At 42.7% G+C, this 21,601-nt stretch overlaps 1 protein-coding gene across 1 annotated transcript in view; it reads left to right on the forward strand.

The window, feature by feature from the left end:
* ptenb (phosphatase and tensin homolog B) overlaps window positions 1–21,601 on the forward strand; it is a 173,419-nt gene that overhangs the window by 40,596 nt on the left and 111,222 nt on the right. The window contains exon 2 of the mRNA XM_070876895.1: window positions 14,289–14,373. Coding sequence (XP_070732996.1) covers window positions 14,289–14,373 — 85 coding nt within the window. The remainder of the gene's footprint in view (window positions 1–14,288; window positions 14,374–21,601) is intronic.

The following is a 21,601-nucleotide window of genomic DNA, read 5'->3' on the forward strand; positions in this document are numbered from 1 at the left end:
TCTGACTCAAATGGGATGGGATTAAGAAAAAAGACTGCATCCATGCCGTGTGCTGCTGGTGGAGGTTGGGCCGTTTGTCCACACTATGGTATGTGGGTAGTATGGACATCTAGGTGCTGAATGCATGCCCTCCAGTACCCCATCTATAAAATACTTTTCAACTCAAACAAATCTGCAGCATTTGAGATGGGCTGCTATGGCTGGTGTGAGATGTAGGTTTACAGTCTACCCTTAATTCAAAATAGCTAAAATTAAATTCTGATATTTTAATGTTTGAGCAGTAAATTCTCTCTATATTGATTAACATTCTTATAACTCAGGAGAAGATATAGATTCATTTTGGATTGGTGTGCATTTTTGTTCCATGTAGAATTCATCACCTGCGATTATTGGATCTTTCGGAGTACATGGGTGGTCAAGTGATATCCCCCCCCCCCCTTACCATTTTGCTGTATGTAAGGCCTCATTCTTTGTTGAGCTTTCTCCAACCCCCATAAACAGTAGATTATCCGTCATAATTTATATTTTTTTAAAAACTCATTGCCATTTGACATGTACTACGAAACTTGTAGTCTTTGTGCTTTTTGGGGACAAATTTTCTTTGTCATATCTACACTGTATTTAGGTAAATAAAGTGCAAGTCAATGTGTGGCTCAGAGCCCAATATCAAACATGCGGACCCTCCACTTATAGGTCATTAGTACTGTCCGTGATAAATGGGTTCGAAGCAGACTTGTAGCATTTGTGCGTGGAGGTTGAATAAGAAAGCTAATGCATTATTACAGTAGGTTTCGCTTTTCTCATTCAGGGGGAAAAAGTCAATCTTCACATACAAAATTCCTTCCCAGCCACCTTGTTTTTTTTTTCCTTCTAGTCTGATGTGCTTTGAGATGCTTTATGTTTACTGTTATGCTTCAGTGCTCTTGCAGTTGCTTGGGGTATCAATACAGCCTCTGGCCAAAGAACTAAGGGCGCACCCCAGAAAACAACAAAGAAAGGAAAATCACTGGACTGCCTAGTGTGAATTTCTTTAGGGACATCTTGCCCTTGGTGATTTTTCTTAGCTCCATGTTGGATCATATATATATGCTAACCTTAATATAGGAAGATCATACTTTGTATTTTTGTACGGTTAATAACTTGATTTTCCAATTCCTGTTATATTAAATCATGGATACAACTTAAATGTACCAATTATTTGTATTATGCAGAATACTTGAGTATTGCAAAATGAAAACGTTGGCTATCTTTTGTTCACATAGTTCCTGTAAAATTACTGTTACAATGTTTAACTCCAATTTGTGTAAGTGGCCTGAGGTGCAAATATTAGATAAAATAGTAAATATAAGGGAACCTCCCATGATATTAAATATAAGGGGATCTCCCTTGGCATTGCTTACTGATGTCAGTCAGAAATCATGACCTGGGGTTCGAGGACCTGGGCAGGCATCCAAGAAACAAATTGAACATTTTTTACATAAGCTAGACGAGCCAACTGCGAGGACGACAGTTGATGCATGTAGAGAGGTCCGAAATAATGCACATTTGTTGAGGGACAAGAGGCACTTAAGCATTCCATTAACAAAACTTTGTTCTTGGTCTTCCATGTACTTGTGCTGCCTTCTTTGTTTGGCAGCTCTCTACTTTTAAGCACACCAGTATATATCCTTCTCTCAAATCAGCTGGATGTGGTTAAAGCAATTGCTTTATTTAGCTACATGTAATTTCATGAGCGCAAGGCTATCACTACCAGCTGGAATGTCAAGGTAGACTGGCAAAAGCGGAAAATAGGCATTTTCTCAAGAAGCCAAAAGTCAATATTTATCTGCCTGCTTTATATAAGCTGCATGTGAAATGCATTATGGTTTCCTGTTTCAACCAACATCTTGTTTTTCCAATTTCAACCATGGCTTTAAATATGAATATGTTGTCTTGCTGTGCATTCTTCATAATTGAAGATATAAAATACGATGGCATGGAAATTGTGGTTGGAGGCTTGCCGCCCACGTACGCCTCTGAGCCACAGGAAAATTCCTTACTTACCTGCTGCCTCCGGAGCTTTGGACTCTTGCGGTCCTGGGCCTACAGGCGTATGCCTGCATAAAGGCCCACGGATCCCAGGGGCGCAAGCGGTTCGCAAGAACATAAGAACATAACAATTTGGAACAGGAGTAGGCCATCTAAGCCCTCGAGCCTGCTCCGCCACTCAACAAGATCATGGCTGATCTGGCCGTGGACTCAGCTCCACTTACTCGCCCTCTCCCCGTAACCCTTAATTCCCTTATTGGTTAAAAATCTATCTATTTGTGATTTGAATACATTCAATGAGCTAGCCTCAACTGCTTCCCTGGGCAGAGAATTCCACAGATTCACAACCCTCTGGGAGAAGAAATTCCTTCCCAACTCGGTTTTAAATTGGCTCCCCCGTATTTTGAGGCTGTGCCCCCTAGTTCTAGTCTCCCCGACCAGTGGAAACAACCTCTCTGCCTCTATCTTGTCTATCGCTTTCATTATTTTAAATGTTTCTATAAGATCACCTCTCATCCTTCTGAACTCCAACGAGTAAAGACCCAGTCTACTCAATCTATCATCATAAGGTAACCCCCTCATCTCCGGAATCAGCCTCTGTACCCCCTCCAAAGCTAGTATATCCTTCCTTAAGTAAGGTGACCAAAACTGCACGAAGTACTCCAGGTGCGGCCTCACCAATACCCTGTACTGTTGCAGCAGGACCTCCCTGCTTTTGTACTCCATCCCTCTCTCAATGAAGGCCAACATTCCATTCACCTTCCTGATTACCTGCTGCATCTGCAAACTAACTTTTTGGGATTCATGCACAAGGAGTCGCCCGGATCCGACTTTTGTACGCCGCCGCGGAGTGTCTGATTAAGGTTAACGGGTCCTTGACGGCGCCCCTTCGCTTTAGGAGAGGGGTGCGCCAGGGATGCCCCATGTCCGGCCAGTTATATGCCATCTGCGTGGAGCCTTTCCTGCGCCTCCAGCGGACGAGGTTGACGGGACTGGCTCTGCGTGGAGGTCGTCCTCTCGGCTTACGCGGTAGAGGATCCCGCTGACCTGCGGAGGATGCGTGATTGCTAGGAGATTTACTCGGCCGCGTCCTCCGCCAGGATCAACTGGGAAAAATGTTCCGGACTCCTGGTGGGTCAGTGGCGGGTGGACTCCCTGCCGGAGGAGCTCAGGCCTTTTGCCTGGAGCACGACCCATCTCCTCTATCTGGGAGTCTACCTTAGCCCCGACGAAGAAGCCTGGCCGGCGAACTGGCAGGAGCTGGAGGCCAAGGTCGCCGCTCGCCTAGGGCGCTGGACAGGACTGCTCCGAGTGCTGTCCTACAGGGGTCGAGTGCTAGTCATAAACCAGCTGGTGGCCGCAATGTTGTGGTACCGGCTGGTCACTTTGACCCCTCCCCCTGCGTTTGTCGCCAAGATACAGAAAAAGCTGGTGGACTTCTTCTGGAACAACAGGAAGCACTGGGTCTCTGCCGCGGTCTTGAGTCTCCCGCTTGAGGAGGGCGGTCAGTCGTTGGTGTGCGTCAGCGCCCAGCTCGCGACTTTCCGTCTTCAGACCCTGCAGAGATACCTTTACGTCGAGCCCCCACCTAGGTGGTGTGCTCTGGCGATGTATTTCTTCCGCCCGCAGCGCGACCTCAATTACGACACGCAGCTCCTGTTTGTGAACTTGGGGGGTGTCAGGACCGCCCTCCGGGAGCTGCCTGTCTTTTACAAGGAACTCATCAGGGTCTGGAACAAAGTCTCCACCAAGCGCAGCTCTCCGCCGGCTGGAGTGGCGGCTGTCCTGCAGGAGCCGCTGCTCGGGAATCCGTACCTCCACGACCGAGGTTTTATGTGGCGGTCGGAAGAGAGGGCTGTGGCTGGTGAGGTGACCAGGGTCAGGGACCTGCTCGATGGCGGAGGAGCGGGCTGGATGGTGCCAGACACGCTGGCGCGGCGCCTAAATTCAGCAGACGTCCGCCGCGCAGCCAAAGCCATCGAGTCGCTAAAAACAGCTTTGGGCCCTGATTCTGTTAGGTGCATCGAGGAGGCTCAAGCACGTGGGGAGATCCCGTCCGAACTGACCCCCATCCGGACAGAATTACTCATCGGCGCCAAACCCCGGAACCTCCCTCGGGGGCCGGCGCCTCACAACTTGAGCCGCCTCGAGGAAATCCCCTCCGTGCCTTTCAGTTCCGCGCGGAGGGGTTTCCTGTACGGGCTGCTCCTGCACACTCTCAACTTTGCCATCCTCGCCGGCCGTCCGGACACGCCATGGCGTACCATCTTGCCGTCCGGAGGAGGCGGGGGTTCCCGATGGAGGGCACTCTACGCGGGAGTCCTCCCACTATTCATCGGGGACTTGGCCTGGAGGTTGGTGCACGGAGCAGTGCCGTGCAACAAATTTTTTAAGCCGGTTCACGGACTCCCAGGCCGCCTGCAATTTCTGCGGTCTGGAGGAGTCCGTGTTCCATGTTTTTATTGAGTGCATGAGGTTGCAGCCCCTGTTTTATTATTTAAAGGGGCTGCTCCTGAAATTCTGGCTGCACTTCAGTCCCACTCTCCTGATCTTTGGGCACCCTGTGCGGGGGGGAGCGGGTAGGTCGAGAGCCTCCTCGTAGGACTGCTCCTGGGCACGGCCAAGGGTGCCATCAGCCAGTCCAGGCAGCGGGCGGTCGAGGGGGTCGTTCAACCTGACTGCCTGCCTCTCTTCCGCTCTTGCATCCGGTCCAGGGTGTTCTTGGAGATGGAGCACGCGGTGTCCACCGGTACGCTCGCGGCCTTCCGCGAGAGGTGGGCACCGGAGGGACTGGAGTGCATCATCACGCCCGGCAACCAAATTTTAATTTGATTTTACGTTTTAAAGTTTAATTTGTTTTAATTGCCGGTGCTTTTAGTGTCCCCCTCCCCTTTTATAGGGGGCACTGGGGAAAAAAAAGTGATTTTAGTGCCCAAAAAAAAACCAAAAAAAGAAAACGCAAAAAAAAACCACAAAAAAGGAAAAAAAGGGCCTTGTAAATGTCTGGTGTGTCATCCAGGTCAGGTGGCACGGATTAATGTTTTATGTTTTCAGATAAACTCCAAAAAGAGTTTCATGCACAAGGACCCCCGGGTCCCTCTGCACCGCAGCATGTTGTAATTTCTCCCCATTCAAATTATAATCCCATTTACTGTTTTTTTTTCCCCCAAGGTGGATGACCTCACATTATCCGACATTGTATTCCATCTGCCAAACCTTAACCCATTTGCTTAATCTATCTAAATCTCTTTGCAGCCTCTCTGTGTCGTCTACATAACCCGCTTTCCCACTAATCTTTGTGTCATCTGCAAATTTTGTTACACTACACTCTGTCCCCTCTTCCAGGTCATCTATGTATATTGTAAACAGTTGTGGTCGCAGCACCGATCCCTTTGGCACACCACTAACCACCGATTTCCAACCCGAAAAGGACCCATTTATCCCGACTCTCTGCTTTCTGTTCGCCAGCCAATTCTCTATCCATGCTAATACATTTCCTCTGACTCCGCGTACCTTTATCTTCTGCAGTAACCTTTTGTGTGGCACCTTATCGAATGCCTTTTGGAAATCTAAATACACCACATCCATCGGTACACCTCTATCCACCATGCTTGTTATATCCTCAAAGAATTCCAGTAAATTAGTTAAACATGATTTCCCCTTCATGAACCCATGTTGCGTCTGCTTGATTGCACTATTCCTATCTAGATGTCCCGCCATTTCTTCCTTAATGATAGCTTCAAGCATTTTCCCCAGTACAGATGTTAAACTAACCGGCCTATAGTTACCTGCCTTTTGTCTGCCCCCTTTTTTAAACAGAGGCGTTACATTAGCTGCTTTCCAATCCGATGGTACCTCCCCAGAGTCCAGAGAATTTTGGTAGATTATAACGAATGCATCTGCTATAACTTCCGCCATCTCTTTTTTAATACCCTGGGATGCATTTCATCAGGACCAGGGGACTTGTCGACCTTGAGATCCAGTAGCCTGTCCAGCACTACCCCACTAGTGATAGTGATTATCTCAAGGTCCTCCCTTCCCATATTCCCGTGACCAGCAAATTTTGGCATGGTTTTTGTGTCTTCCACTGTGAAGACCGAAGCAAAATAATTGTTTAAGGTCTCAGCCATTTCCACATTTCCCATTATTAAATCCCCCTTCTCATCTTCTAAGTGACCAGCATTTACTTTAGTCACTCTTTTCCGTTTTATATATCGGTAAAAGCTTTTACTATCTTTTTATGTTTTGCGCAAGTTTACTTTCGTAATCTATCTTTCCTTTCTTTATTGCTTTCTTAGTCATTCTTTGTTGTTTAAAATTTTCCCAATCTTCTAGTTTCCCACTAACCTTAGCCACCTTATACGCATTGGTTTTTAATTTGATACTTTCCTTTATTTCCTTGGTTATCCACGGCTGGTTATCCCTTCTCTTACCGCCCTTCTTTTTCACTGGAATATATTTTTGTTGAGCACTATGAAAGAGCTTCTTAAAAGTCCTCCACTGTTCCTCAATTGTGCCACCGTTTAGTCTGTGTTCCCAGTCTACTTTAGCCAACTCTGCCCTCATCCCACTGTAGTCCCCTTTGTTTAAGCATAGTACGCTCGTTTGAGACACTACTTCCTCACCCTCAATCTGTATTACAAATTCAACCGTACTGTGATCACTCATTCCGAGAGGATCTTTTACTTGGAGATTGTTTATTATTCCTGTCTCATTACACAGGACCAGATCTAAGATAGCTTGCTCCCTTGTAGGTTCTGTAACATACTGTTCTAAGAAACATCCCTGGGATCACATGGGCCAAGCCAATCAATGACAGAGGGATTCCTATTAAGCTTATGGGGATTCCATTTACATATGGAATCCCCATAGCATAATAGAAATCTCCTTTTTTTAAAAAATACAATTTCACAACACTGAATTAAAAATAAATCATAAAGTACCATAAATTAAACATTTAAAATAAAAATTAAATTTTTCAAAAAATAAATTCAAACATTTTTAACCGGGGCCAAATTGACCTAAACTAATTTTAAATGTAAGTGAATGTTTAAATCATTCAAAATAAATATTTTAATGTTTATTTTTAAACTCTCTTGCGCTGGTAAAAGAAGGTCTTATGCATGCTTTTACCAGGCATAAGGGTTTGGTGTCTATTCGTTGGGCAAATACTCCAACTCTGTGCCAGTGAAAGTGAATTTCCAGCAGATGGGTACGATCTGTCAAGGAAAAACTTGACAGATCGCAAGTTACGGGTTTTTCCACATGTGCATCACGTGCTTGGAAACCCGGTATTTGCAGGGCATTTACGACGGCGTACGTCATGATAAATCTGGGCCAATATTGTGAACAAAAAAAATAATTTTGAGGCAGCTTATTACAACAGCTCTTTACCTAGCGTAACAAATGAGAGGACTTTTTATGGTTTACTATTTTTACACTGAGTACCAAGAATTACAAAACATCAGAAGATTTTATATCTTCCTCTTCGGAGTATAATAATGAGTATAACTAAAAGTTTGTCTTAAATAAACATGTTTAACCAGAACTTTTACTCCGAACCTCCCTTTAAACATGAACATTTTTCATTCCTTCCAGAATATACAGGTCAATTTCTGCTGTTTATAAACACAATATGGCTGTCGTGATCATTTATAATACATTAATTCAAAATATATAACTTTCATTTATAACTCACGGAAATCATTTATAACTAATGGAAAAAGTATAGGAGCCAAGACCAAGCGGAACAAATAAAACGGAAATTCACAGATCTCCAGGTCCAGGTTCCTGAGAGGGGTTAGGCTTTGTGACAGGTGGGAAACTTATTGATTGAGTTTCTACAGGGACAGGGACAACTTCATGTTTATGAATACTGCTTTTGTGATTTATGTAATGTTTACTTTGGTTGTTTGTAACATAATATTTTTAGTATTCCTGCTTCAATTGCAGATCAAACAAGATGTCTGCCAAAATGATTCTCCTCCATGCAAATGGTTTATTGGTAGCTGTGTGATGACTGGTAGTTTTCATTTGACTCACACTTCTTGATTGGTAGTATTCTTGTTGCTTACAGCAAGTCAGAAGCTATGCTGTTACTTAACGGCGGGGGTGGGGGTGGGGGGGGTGTTGGTTATCTGCAGTGGAAATGTTTAGAAAAACGTTTCTAAGTGACTTCCCTGGAGATGGTGAAGATTTTTAAATTGTTTCATGAAAAATAGTGTGCTTCTTTTGCACTACAGCTCCATTAAATAAATGTTTGTTATTTCTCACCCCTATCGATCTCCCATCTTTCTCACTTGCGCGCTCCCACCTTGTCCCCCTTTTTGATCGCTCTCTTTTTTCCTTTCACTTGTTCTCCTCTCTTTTAGCTCGCTTTCCTCTTTTCCTTTAGCTCACTCTCCTCTCTCTTCCCTTTGCTTCCTCATTCTTACTTAGAAACCTTACTTGGAGTCCACAGTTAGCAGCTGATGTGGGGGAGAAAAGGGTGGGCAAATTTTTTTAAATTACTACTTTACAATTTGGTTGTCTGTGAGAAGAAATTCATACATGAACAAATTATGATACATTTGCAGATCAGCAACAATACATTTTCTTATAACAATCTGTGATGTCCAGGAAGTGCAATGGTTTGTGCCATTTTGAAGTATTGAAGATGTAGAATAAATACATTTTTCTGTTCTTTTATCATCCAGTGGTGTCCTGTAGTTTAATACATTATCAATATGTTGTATGGAAAATGACAATTAAGCTGGTTGCTTTAAGTGTTGAGATATTCCTAGTTCATTATTTCAGTTTACTCCTAGCACCACTCCTACCAGTGACAGTACTGTAACCATCTGTACTTCACAATCTTGTGTTGCATAGCTCAAAGTGCTCTCTTCAAGCGCAACCATATTGTGAAAGGACAAAGTCTATAATTGTTGTGCTGGGTATTTTTCACAGTTCTGATGGACATATTATGATTTTATACACTCACTGTGACACATTACTGAAATCCTAGTGGGAACACTGTTATTTTATCGGATAAAATCATAGACATTTGTGGCACAGAAGTAGGCCAATTTGGCCCATTGTCTCTGGTGGCCGAAAAAGAACCGTCCAGCCTAATCCCACTTTCCAGCTCTTACTCCATAGCCATGTAGGTTGCAGCACTTCAAGTGCATATCCAAGTACTTCTTAAATGTGGTTAGGGTTTTTGCCTCCACCACCCTTTTAGGCAACGAGTTCCAGACCCCCACCACTCTATAAATTCTTTCTAATCAAAAACGATATGAATTGTTAGTTCCATCTCTGCTTTCAAGTTTTATAATTACATTTTATTGGTTAACATTTTTTTTAAATTCCCAGGCAGCTTTAGTCTTCCCACTGAAAATTGTACATATAATCCTACTTCAATTTATATAGCCTCATTCAACAGATTGTCACTGGGCACTTTACCAAAACATGAGGTGCGTGCTAAGTTCAGCAGTAAGAAATTGCTGGGAAAGTGTTTGAATTAGAGTTTACAAGTGGACCTCTCGTTGCTTTGCTCATGTTGACTCATATGATACACTATTGTACAATATATTATTCTACCACGGTTCAGCTGCATCTAACCAACCTAATATTTTGCAGCTTTAAAGAAACAAGGAACAAAGTGTAATTGGTGCCAGTCCAGAGGTTAGAGGGTAATGGCTGTTGAGTGAAGTTTGCGGATTGGAACGAACTTGCATATCTCTGAATCTAGTTCACAAAAAAGTAGCACAAGCTTTACTGAGAGCGAGAGATGGACTTTGAGAAGGAAGTAAAGGAAATTGGGAAAGAGGAAGTTAGAGGCCTAATGGCATGATTAGAGATACTTTCTTTTTTGGAAGATTGAAGTGAGCGGGGGAAAGGGTAGCAAGGCAGAGATTTTGGGGAGAATTCCACAGGGTAAAGATGAAATAGTGAAAGGTCGGCCTGCGATGGTGGAGCAGATAGGAAAGCTAATGAGCAGTAATCTCGATTCGGAGAAATGAATATCGTAGCCAAGATATGTGCCTGGAGAAGCCTTCTCAAGTAGGATGGGGCAAGGTCATGAAGAGATTTGTAAATTAGGATTCAAATCTTCGAATCAATTCACTAGAGAGGACATGAGTTATCTGCGTGTGGGACTTTGTAGACAAAATAGATTATATCACAGCTGATTGTAATTATGCCTATGCTACATTGTTTGGTAAAACATTTTTTACAGGGATACTTGAAGAAGTTTTGTAGTGTGTTCATCACATTGCAGATGGTCAATTTCAGCATATTGATTTAAGAGAAGGAAAGCTATTCATCTTGTGCTACTTTTTTGCGAACTAGATGAGCAAAGCAACGAGAGGTCCACTTGTAAACTCTAATTCAAACACTTTCCCAGCAATTTCTTACTGCTGGACTTAGCACGCACCTCATGTTTGGTTATTGGCATTTTTGTTTGATGCTGTGGTGCAAAAATATATAGCAGAGGATTTGTTAATGCTGTCAAGTGTTTATAATATTTTTGAAAATGTATTTCAAGTAGGCTAGAATTATAGGACAGCCCTGGAAAGAATGGCTTCCCACAGTACAAAGCTGCAGTTTTATTTGAAGGACATTTCTAAAATCCCCATAATGTAGAAAACTTGCACCATTGCATATTATGTGACAGAGAATTAAAATTTGGCACCATTTTACAGTTATGTTAAACAGCAATGTGGCCACAATGCAAAAAGTATTTTGGAATGTAATCTGTTATAGGAGCAAATTTTGTAATTCAAAATATTTCCTTATACATGTTCACTGCAAAAAATCTTGTTTCCAGATGAAGATATGAACCAAACTGTGACCTTAACTATGGATTAAATGGGATCTTGGACAGCTAAGTGAATATTGAACCCTTATCCCATTTGGGTAAGTCCAGGAAATAATGTACCCCTGATCTCTCTGACATCATGCTGTGCTGACCGATCATATAACCTGGGCTTCAAAATTACAAACTCAGTTCATTGTAAAAAGTAAAAGTCTACAAGAGGAAAACTTGATTCGATGAAATTGCCATACATTGCTTAACTTTCATTGGTACATTATAACTAGTTTTCGAACTCGAACATAAACATTTTAAGTGTTTATACTTGTTTCCCTCCATTAGTTTTTTAACAGAGTTTATGTATCAACAAAAAACCAACTTGCATTTATGTTGTTCAGTTAATGTAGTAAAGCGTCCCACAGAGCTTCATAGGAGTGTTACCAAATAAAATTTGACACCAAGCCATGTAAGGAGATATTAGGACAGGTGAGCAAAAGCTTGGCCACAGAGGTAGATTTTAAGAAGTATCGTAAAGAAAGAGGGAGAGGTAGAGCAGCAAAGAGGTTTAGGGAGGGAAGTCTAGAGCATGAGGCCTAGGCAGCCGAAGGCAAGGCTGCCAACTGTGGAGCGAAGAAAATCAAGGATGTGCATGAGGCCAGAGTTGGAGCAGCGCAATGATCTTGGAGGTTTGTAGGGCAGGTTGAGCTTACAGACATAGGGAGGAGCAAGGCCATGCCTTCAGCTGCCTGGGCCATATGCTCTGGAATTCCCTCCCGAAGCGCTTACATCTCCTTTCCTCCTTTTAAGACACTCCTTAAAACTTACCTCTTTGACCAAGCCCTGTCCTAATATCTCCTCATCTGGCTCTGTGTCAAATCTTATTTAATAACGTTCCTGTGAAGCACTGTGGTATTGGGACCAGTAAGTCACTGCATTGGGAGTTTGACCCTGGTACCACTGAACACAAAAACAATTTTGAAGGCATCTTGTATGCATGACTCATAGGCCGGTTTGCCTGAGAACAGTGGCACATTTCCAGATTGGCATCCCCATCTTCTCTGAAGGCATGGTAAGAGCTCATCTTCCAGAGCTGCCTTGGGCAACAGCTGCTGGATGCAGGTGTAATGCTGATTCACAGCATCTGTCCTGCGACTATAGAATTGCATCTACATTAGGGATTAAATCACCACTGCATCAGGAACTAGTAAGGATTCAATTATTCGCATGAATTTTAATTTCAGGACTGATTCCTGAAGTTGTATGGTTTATATTGCAGGGGTTGGGAGTTGGGACAATTCCACTTTAGCTAGTTCTTTGAAACGACTGTTCATTTGCAAAGTTCATCATGGTTTGTGACTGTGTACCCGTTTCTGCACCTTAGTGGTTGAGGAAGGTCCGCACAGGCCAGTGAACATAAATACTTCGTGGTCTGTGGCCAGGTGATGACAGTCAGTGTACTGGTGGTCAAAAAGCATGGCCACCTCTGTCAATGAGGCTATATTCTGATTATACAATTTTAGATTGTATAATTTGAAGTTGAGCAGTTTGCTTAAACTCAGCCAATTAAGTACTTTAGAGGTGGAGTCACTATTGCAATCTAGGAAACGCGGCCTCTGAGTCAGAAGGTTGTGGGTTCAGATCCCACTCCAGAGACTTGAGCACAAAAATCTAGGCTGACACTCTAGTGCAGTGTTGAGGGACTGCTGCACTGTCTGAGGTGCCGTCTTTCAGATAAGACGTTAAACCAAGGCTCCGTCTGCGCCCTCAGGTGGATGTAAAAGATCCCATGGCACTATTTTGAAGAAGAGCAGGGAAGTTATCCCCGGTGTCTTGGCCAATATTTATCCCTCAATCAACATCACTAATACTGATTATTTGGTCCTTATCACATTGTTGTTTTTGGGACCTTGCTGTGCACAAATTGGCTGCTGCGTTTCCTCCATTGCAACAGTGACTCCACCTCTAAAGTACTTAATTGGCTGTAAAGCGCTTTGGGACGTCCCAAGGTCGCGAAAGCCGCTATATAAATGCAAGTTTGCCTCCTTTCTTGCTTTCTCTTTCTCTCCTCCCTCTTTCTCCTTCTCTCACATTTTCTTGCTTTCTCTTTCTCCTCCTTTCTTTCTCTTTCTCTCTTTCTTTCAAACTGATATTTATAGCAATATTATGCAAATAGTGTTCTTCTATATCCATCCTCTCTTTTTCTCCTCATCCGCTCTCTACTCAGGTTGAGCCAAGAGTTTTCAGCTAATCACAATGCTGAATGCATTTTTAACTGCAAGAACTATTTTTATAGCTTCAATGAGCTCCAAAAATAAAATACTCGGCTAGTTGACATACAGTGATAAATTAGTATTCAATAGGTAACCTACAGTATTGAACAGCTTAAGAAACTATTTTCAGCACATGATGAAATTGTACATTTCAGGTGCAGGAGAAAGTAACTAAGGGATGTAATTCTATTGGAAATGCTTACCTAAAAACATCATAATTTGATTGTACTCATTAGTACCTTGTTAACTTTGCACATTTTGTGAATCGGTTCCTTCCAATTACTATCATCATCGACAGTCCCTTGGAATCGAGGAAGATTTGCTTCCACCCTTAAAATGAGTCCTTACGTGGCTGGACAGTCCAATCTGAGAGCCACAGTCCCTGTCACAGGTGGGATAGATAGTCGTTGAGGGAAGGGGTGGGTGGGACAGGTTTGCCGCATGCTCTTTCCGCTGCCTGCGCTTGATTTCTGCATGCTCTCGGCAATGAGACTCGAGGTGCTCAGCGCCCTCCCGGATGCACTTCCTCCACTTAGGACGGTCTTTGGTCAGGGATTCCCAGGTGTCAGTGGGGATGTTGCACTTTATCAGGGAGGCTTTGAGGGTGTCCTTGTAACGTTTCCTCTGCCCACGTTTGGCTAGTTTGCTGCAAAGGAGTTCCGAGTAGAGCGCTTGCTTTGGGAGTCTCGTGTCTGGCATGCGAACAATGTGGCCTGTCCAGCAAGTGTGGTCAGTGCTTCAATGCTGGCGATGTTGGCCTGGTCGAGGACGCTAATGTTGGTGCGTCTGTCCTCCCAGGGGATTTGCAGGATCTTGCGGAGACATCGTTGGTGGTATTTCTCCAGCAACTTGAGGTGTGTACTGTATATTGTCCATGTCTCTGAGTCATACAGGAGGGTGGGTATTACTAACAGTTTCAATATATATATACACATAAATAGCCATTTGCAGTAATCACCGAGTTTGTTTTTAAAAGGCCAGATGTGTATTTTACTGCTTTATTTGAAGATATGGTGCATCCTATCCAAATACAATGCCCAGGCATCCAAATACAATGAAGAAGTAAATCCATGCAGATTAGTAAATGCAATAATTTGCATTTTGAGTATTTTTGCAAAGAAATGTATGTTTTTTTTACATTTTGTATTCATTTGTACTGGTCACAAATTTTGTTGTTGTTCTTAACCTTACATAATCAGATATTTATCCAAACATCATTGCCATGGGATTTCCAGCTGAGAGACTTGAAGGCGTCTACAGAAATAACATTGATGATGTAGTAAAGTAAGTACTTGTATTTAGAAGTTATTTTTCATATTCAATTGTGGATCTTGAAAGTTTTTCTCAACAGTTAAAGATGGAGAACTCTTCATTGGAACCTCTGATACTATTTCAGTGATAGCATTTCAATATACTTATGGAAAAAGACCTTCTAGAAACTGGTTGTTTTTAAAAAAAAAATGGTTTATGATGGTAGGCTTACCTTCTTAATATCTTAATTTGCATATTCATCCGCACTTATTTCACACGGGAAGGGAATTGTATGTTTGAATTTGTAGTTTGGGTGTTGCTTTTTCCAAGACCTTCCCTCCGATCCATAATTTAAATTGCCAAAGTTTTGCATTTCTAAAAAGGACTTGAATGACATTTTTTTTTTTTTAAACATTTTTGGTGGGAACCCTGTAAGTTTGGTTGTACGTTAATTCTTTGGTTAAAGAATCATTTAATGAAGTTATGTTTTATTGCAGTAATTTTTTTTTAAACTGGAAACCATGAAAACTACCACTACCTCTCTCTTTTCTCCTCCGCCCCCCCAGTTATTTGTCCCAGAAACTTTCCATTTTTTGGCTCTATCAGCGCATTGTCCACCTCTTCCTAAAATTTTGTTTCTGGTTTGCTGAAAATTAGTCTGAAACCTTTTTTTGAGACCAAATTTTGCATTAAGCTGATCAGGAAATAAATTAGTGCAGTTTGAATTGACCATGTCAAAGACATCAGCAAATTAGACCCTTTTATGACCAACTCCACATAACAAAAAGACGAGGATGAAAATTTGTAAGAGGCCCAGTAGAAGTTGCCACTGAAATTAGTTGCCTTTTGGTGTTGCTCATTTTTGCCAATACAAGCTGAATGGTGTATCGTTCCTGTTCTTATACTAAAAATTATAAAATCACCTGTAAATCTTATATTTGCGATGATATTCATTGTGCTTTGATTTCCTGATGTAACATACCACTAAAAATGTAGTTGTGTGACCATAGAATTATCATCATAGGCAGTCCCTCAGAATCAAGGAAGACTTGCTTCCACACTTAGAATGAGTTCTTAGGTGGCTGAACAGTCGAATATGAGAATCACAGTCTCTGTCACAGGTGGAACAGATAGTCGTTCAGGGAAAGGGTGGGTGGCACTGGATTGCCACACGCTCTTTCCGCTGCTTGAGCTTGATTTCTGCATGCTCTCAGCGATGAGACTCGAGTTGTTCAGCGCCTTCACAGATGCACTTCCTCCACTTAGGACGGTCTTTGGCCAGGGACTCCCAGGTGTCAGTGAGGATGTTGCACTTTATCAGGGAGACTTTGAGGGTGTCTTTGTAACGTTTCCTCTGCCCGTCTTTGGCTCGTTTGCCGTGGACGAGTTCCGAGTAGAGCGCTTGCTTTGGGAGTCTCGTGTCTGGCATGCGAACAATGTGGCCTGCCCAGCGGAGCTGATCAAGTGTGGTCAGTGCTTCAATGTTGGAGATGTTGGCCTGGTCGAGGACGCTAATGTTGTGCGTCTGTCCTCCCAGGAGATTTATAAGATCTGGCGGATATATCGTTGGTGGCATTTCTCCAGCGACTTGAGGTGTCTACTGTACATGCTCCGTGTCTCTGAGCCATACAGAAGGGTGGGTATTACTACAGCCCTGCAGAACATGAGCTTGGTGGCAGTTTTGAAGGCCTGGTCTTCAAACACTCTTTTCCTCAGGCGGCCGAAGGCTGCTTTGGCACACTGGAGGCGGTGTTGAATCTCATGGTCAATGTCTGCTCTTGTTGATAAGAGGCTCCCGAGGTATGGGAAATGGTCTACGTTGTCCAGGGCTGCGCCTTGGATCTTGATGATTAGGGGGCAGTGCTGTGCAGCGAGGACAGGCTGGTGGAGGACCTTTGTCTTACGGATGTTTAGCAAAAGGCCCATGCTTCATACGCTTCAGTAAATACGTCGACTATGTCCTGGAGTTCAGCCTCTGTGCGCAGACACAGACGTTGTACTGTAGCTCGACGATAGAGGTTGGAGTGGTCTTGGACCTGGCCTGGAGACGGCGAAAGTTGAACAGCTTCCCACTGGTTCTGTAGTTTAGTTCCACTCTAGCAGGGAGCTCGTTGACTGAGGTGGAGCAAGGCAACGACGAAGATTGAGAAGAGGGTTGGTGCGAAGATGCAGCCCTGTTTGACCCCGGTCTGGACGTGGATTGGATCTGTAATGGATCCGTTGATGAGGATTACAACCTGTATATCGGCATGAAGCAGGCGGAGGATGGTGACAAACTTTTGGGGGCATCCGAAACTGAGGAGGATGCTCCATAGACCCTCGCGGTTGACAGTGTCATAGAATAAATCAGTAACAACAGTAGATATCTTCAGTGCCAGGACAGTTCTGTACTTTCCTTTGCTGTAAAGCAGTGTATTGTGCCGTTTGTAGACATGTTCCTTCAGTAGTCCTTTCGAAAGCATTTTCAAATAGTTTTGGATTGATGGTGAGGTTGCACTGTTTTTATTGCAGTGCCATTTTCTTTGGCTTTGGCTAGAAGTCAAATTATTCCATTGAAGTCTACCTCGACTGATGCAGTTCAAGCAGAACTTGGTTTTACACATATGTGAAGTCTTGTGGATCTTTTCTAGGAAGGAAGTGATTTGACCTGCACATGCCACCCTGGGCAGTTGGCACATTTGATATTGGGAGCTCACTGTATGGGTAACTCTGGGTGTGAGCCTGTTTCCCACAATTTGTTGGTGCAGCATGTTGGAGTGTTCCTTGGAGTGACCCGAAAGTAAGTTGGGATAGTGGCTCTTAATAAAAAGTGAAACATTCCGAGGCACCAAATTTTTAATAATTTGTACTCTACCAAAGCTACACAAATTCAAACTCTGCTTTCCAGAGGAATGTTTGAGGGTCTGCAGGGACACGTTACTACATGCCTCATTTTCCCTTAAGACCTACTGAACACAATGTATGGTGTGCAGGCCAGGACAGCTTTTTGTTCATTGCAGCAGAAAAACTAAGACACAGCCAGGTTATCCCTCCAACAAATATGGAAGATAGCTGTGGGACATTTATCTGAACAGATAATATATAGGCTCTATCTGGAGTTGAGGAAACAAAAGTCTGTGTCCATGTATTTCTCCACTTGCGATACCTTGTCTAATCCCACTGTACTGCGCACTGCCCATATCCTTTAATAGTCCCCTTTTTTTTAAAAAGCAACAATCTAATTCCCTTTTAAAATATTTTTTGGACTAAGCTTCAGCCATGGTTTGCAGCATAAAATTCCACATTCTAAGCATTTTCTTCGTAAAGATTTTTTTTCTAACTTCCTCTTTAGTACTGTTCATAATTTATCTTAAATTTGAGCTCACTCACCGACCACTGGAAATAATCTGTCATTATATACCTAATTATAACCGCCTTCAGTGTGCCAGCGCAGCCTTCGGTCACCTGAGGAAGAGAGTGAAGACCAGGATCTCTGATCTGGCACCAAGCTTGTGGTCTACAGGGCAGTCGTCATATCCACCCACCTATATGGCTCAGACGTGGACCATATACAATAGACACCTCAAAGCGCTGGAGAAGTACCACCAGCGCTGCTTCCGCAAGATCCTGCAAATCCACTGGGAGGATGGACGCACCAGCGTCAGTCTCTCTCGATCAGACCAACATCTCCCAACCAGCTCAGTTGGGCGGGTCACATCGTCCACATGCCCTACATGAGACTCCCAAAGCAAGCGCTCTACTCTGAGCTCCTACACGGTGGGCAGAGAAAAAGTTTCAAGGACACTCTCAAAGTCTCCTTGATAGGGTGCAACATCCCCACCGACACCTGGGAATCCCTGGCCCAGGACTGCCCTCAGTAGAGGAAGAGCATCCGGGAGGGTGCTGAGCACCTCGAGTCTCGTCGGCGAGATCATGCAGAAAGCCAACCCAGACAGCGGAAGGAACGTGTGGAAAACCAGACTACCCCCACACCCTTTCCTTCAACCATTATCTGTCCCACCTTTGACAGAGACTGTAATTCCTATATTGGACTGTACAGTCACCTGAGAACTCGCTTTTAGAGTGGAAGTTGATTTCGAGGGACTGCCTATGATGATGATGAATTATAACCTCTCATAACCTCAAGATCTCTATCAGGTCACCCCTTAAGCTTCTCTATTTCAGAGAATAAAAGCCCAACTTCTCATGTCTTTCTGCATAATTATGATCAAGATATTTTGCTTGTGCTCTCCTACCCCAGGTAGTGATCATTCTGTGCAACAAAATGCTTTCTCACATCAGTCTTTGAAATTGCTTTTACTAGTATGTATGTACCCATGCCCCATTGTGCTGCAGTTGTGGTTTATTGTGAAATAGTGCCATTTTATCCTTTTCCCCATGTCTTTTGTTCTGTTCCCTTTTAAATATTGGTCATCTGTAATATTTTTCAGTTTTGAGGAAGTGTTTATACCCAAAACATTAACTTTGGTTCTCTCCACAGATGTTGCCTGACATGAGTGTTTCCAGAATTTTATTTTTTTGGTTTGGATTTTGTATTTCACTTGATATCTCCTATAAGAACCACTCTCTCTAATTTACCTCCTTTCATGGCTGAAAATCTTAAGTTTTTCTAATTTTTCCTCATCACTTAGTCCTTGGATAGCAAAGATTAGTTTCCTAACCTTCTGTTTACTGCTTACAAAGGTTTGGATGGTTGCCTTGTGCCTCAGTGACCAGAGCCGAATAGAGTACTCGAGGTGTCGCCTGACCAGAGCTCCATAAGACTTTAGCATGGTGGCCTCATACTTTACTGATTTGGCAAAATAACTTGGCAATCTGCTTGCTTTGTTGATTGCTGCTAGGTATTGACTTGACATGGTTAGTGTTGAGTCTACTATCACTTCCAGATATCGCCTTGCCTCTCCCATACCGACATTAATACTGTTCATTTAATTTAAGTCACATCGGCATTCATTTTATTTCTTCCAATGTCTTAATTCCTTGCACTTGTCTACGTTAAATTTAATTTGGCTTTGTTCTGTCCACTTGTACCTCCTTTGCCTCTTCGTCCAACTAGATTGCTCCCAAGTTTGGTAGACAGTGAAATGCAAAATTTTAGACATTGAAAGATAACTGGGCTAGAAGTAACTAGAGGAGAGGCTGAAAGAGATCTGGGAGTGATTGCAATGACTGGCTATGGTAACTGTTGAGTCAGAGTAGCAATCGGCAAAGCAAATAGTATCTCTTGTTGTAATGCCACATTATAGAATATAAGTTTGAAGCAGTCATGCTGAAACTTTAAGATATATATTTACAAAGGTTAATCTGGAGCACGAATTCAGATGGATCTTTGACTGCTCGACAAGGGAACAGGGGTACAAAGTAGGAAAAGACAAGTTCAGAACTGATGTCAGAAAGCACATATTTTCACAGAGATTAATACCTGGAATAATCTTTCAAGTAGGAGTGGAGATAAAAGTTCTGGAACAATTAAAGAGGCAATTTGATTAGGAGAATTGTGGGTATTCAAGGAAAGATGAGCTGGACTTGTCTTTGTGATACTAAAGTTACTCAGTTTGGATATTTCTTAGTTAGCATTCAGAATATGAACGGATCCTGATCTGCTTTGCTCCCAGTGAAGCTATTCACTGATTGGTGTCTCGGCTAATGTCAGTTAAGTGCTTCTAGCAACCTGAAATGATATGCATCTCTGGAAAGCTATCTTAAAATGCCTTTTATAAAGGTGTATACTTCATTTTCCTTCAATTTCCTTAAAACTCTCTGCAAAAACATGCACCTTCCCATAAATTATAGAATGGGAGCGTTGCAATGGCTTCTTGCAGTTAGTTGTTGATCATTTTCACCACTGGTTTTAACTGCCATCTGGATTGCTTTAAGACTAGGACCATTATCTTCTATAGAATGACTGATAAGGCTGTAATTTAAATGAGGGGTCCAACACTGTATGGAAACTTGACCCTTATTCTTGTCTTCTGTCATCTGAAGCGCAAGAGTAAATTAGTCTTGCAGCACACTTAATGTCATGTTAATAAAACACTTAACCTTTTGCCTGGAGAAGGCATTAAGTTGAAAATGGTGAAGGTATTGTCATTTGGAAACGCAAGTCCAGACATTAACTTCCCAATTTTAATATTGGATATAAATTTTAACTTGCTTGTTGTGACAGAGGATACTTGAGATTATCAGGTAAAATTTAATTTTATGATCTGTTGATAATTTGTGAACTGAATCACAATTTATTGAGTCAGCCCACGAGGATGTAACTCCTTTCTGGTGTATCTTTGTATTCCCACTCAACCAACCATAAATATGCAGTCAAACCTGCGGTGTCCTCCTGTATGCTTCTTTTCCAGCTGCATATAAACAGTAACTTTGCCCCTTGTGGTTTGTTGTTTGCTTTCCAGGTATAGGGTGTTAATTATATAATGCAAGGCAGTGCTTACTTGAGTTGTGTCAGTAAAATTAGTGTAAATGGGATACAATTGTTAAAAATCGATACTCATTTTGAGATTTTGTCTGTTTGCGCAGAAGGGATTTTTGCAATTGTTAACGTTATGTTGCTAGAAGCTAAGTTTGAGTCTCACGGGGTTAATTCCCAAGAACATGCAGGTTATCTGGGATGCTGGGTACCAGACAAAGTAATGAACAGAATTGCTTCTTGCATACCATGTTAGTTTGCGATAATGGGAGTTGTCCATTATCTACCATTCATTGAGCACAGCAGGAGGCTGACCGAGCTGAGAGAGAGTGTGTGTGCATGCGTGTGTTTAAAAAGTCAGCCAGTTTGTGTTTGAAATGAGTGAAAGAAACGGGGACTTCCCAAAGATGGTGCCATTCAGTGATGCTGACAAAGTGAGGAAGGCTCACATCAAGGGGACAGTTTGCATATTTTACTTTTTCCATGTCATGAGAAGTGTTAGAAAATAGGTAATTCATACATTTCATTATCACTTAGTTTACAGTTGGCCTCTAAATCACTAGAATGCTCATCAGCCTGTCTTCCAGAAGTGGAAGAGGCATATGTTGCGTGATCACAGTATACGCAACTAGGGATCTTATTGGTGTCCCTGGGCCACATTGCCATGTAAGTGGAGTGGTAAAAGTATTGCCCAGATTATAGGGGAAGCAGGGTTCATTTACAGGAGAGACTGGAGACACTGAAAGAATACCTTGTGCAGACCCAAAACATTTAACAGGCTCTGATGTGATACAAGCTTATATAGATCTGGAAGGTCCCTTGGTCGTAGTGTATGTTTTTACC

This window comes from Pristiophorus japonicus, chromosome 3 (assembly GCF_044704955.1).
Source record: "Pristiophorus japonicus isolate sPriJap1 chromosome 3, sPriJap1.hap1, whole genome shotgun sequence".
In the NCBI taxonomy this organism is placed as follows: domain Eukaryota; kingdom Metazoa; phylum Chordata; class Chondrichthyes; family Pristiophoridae; genus Pristiophorus; species Pristiophorus japonicus.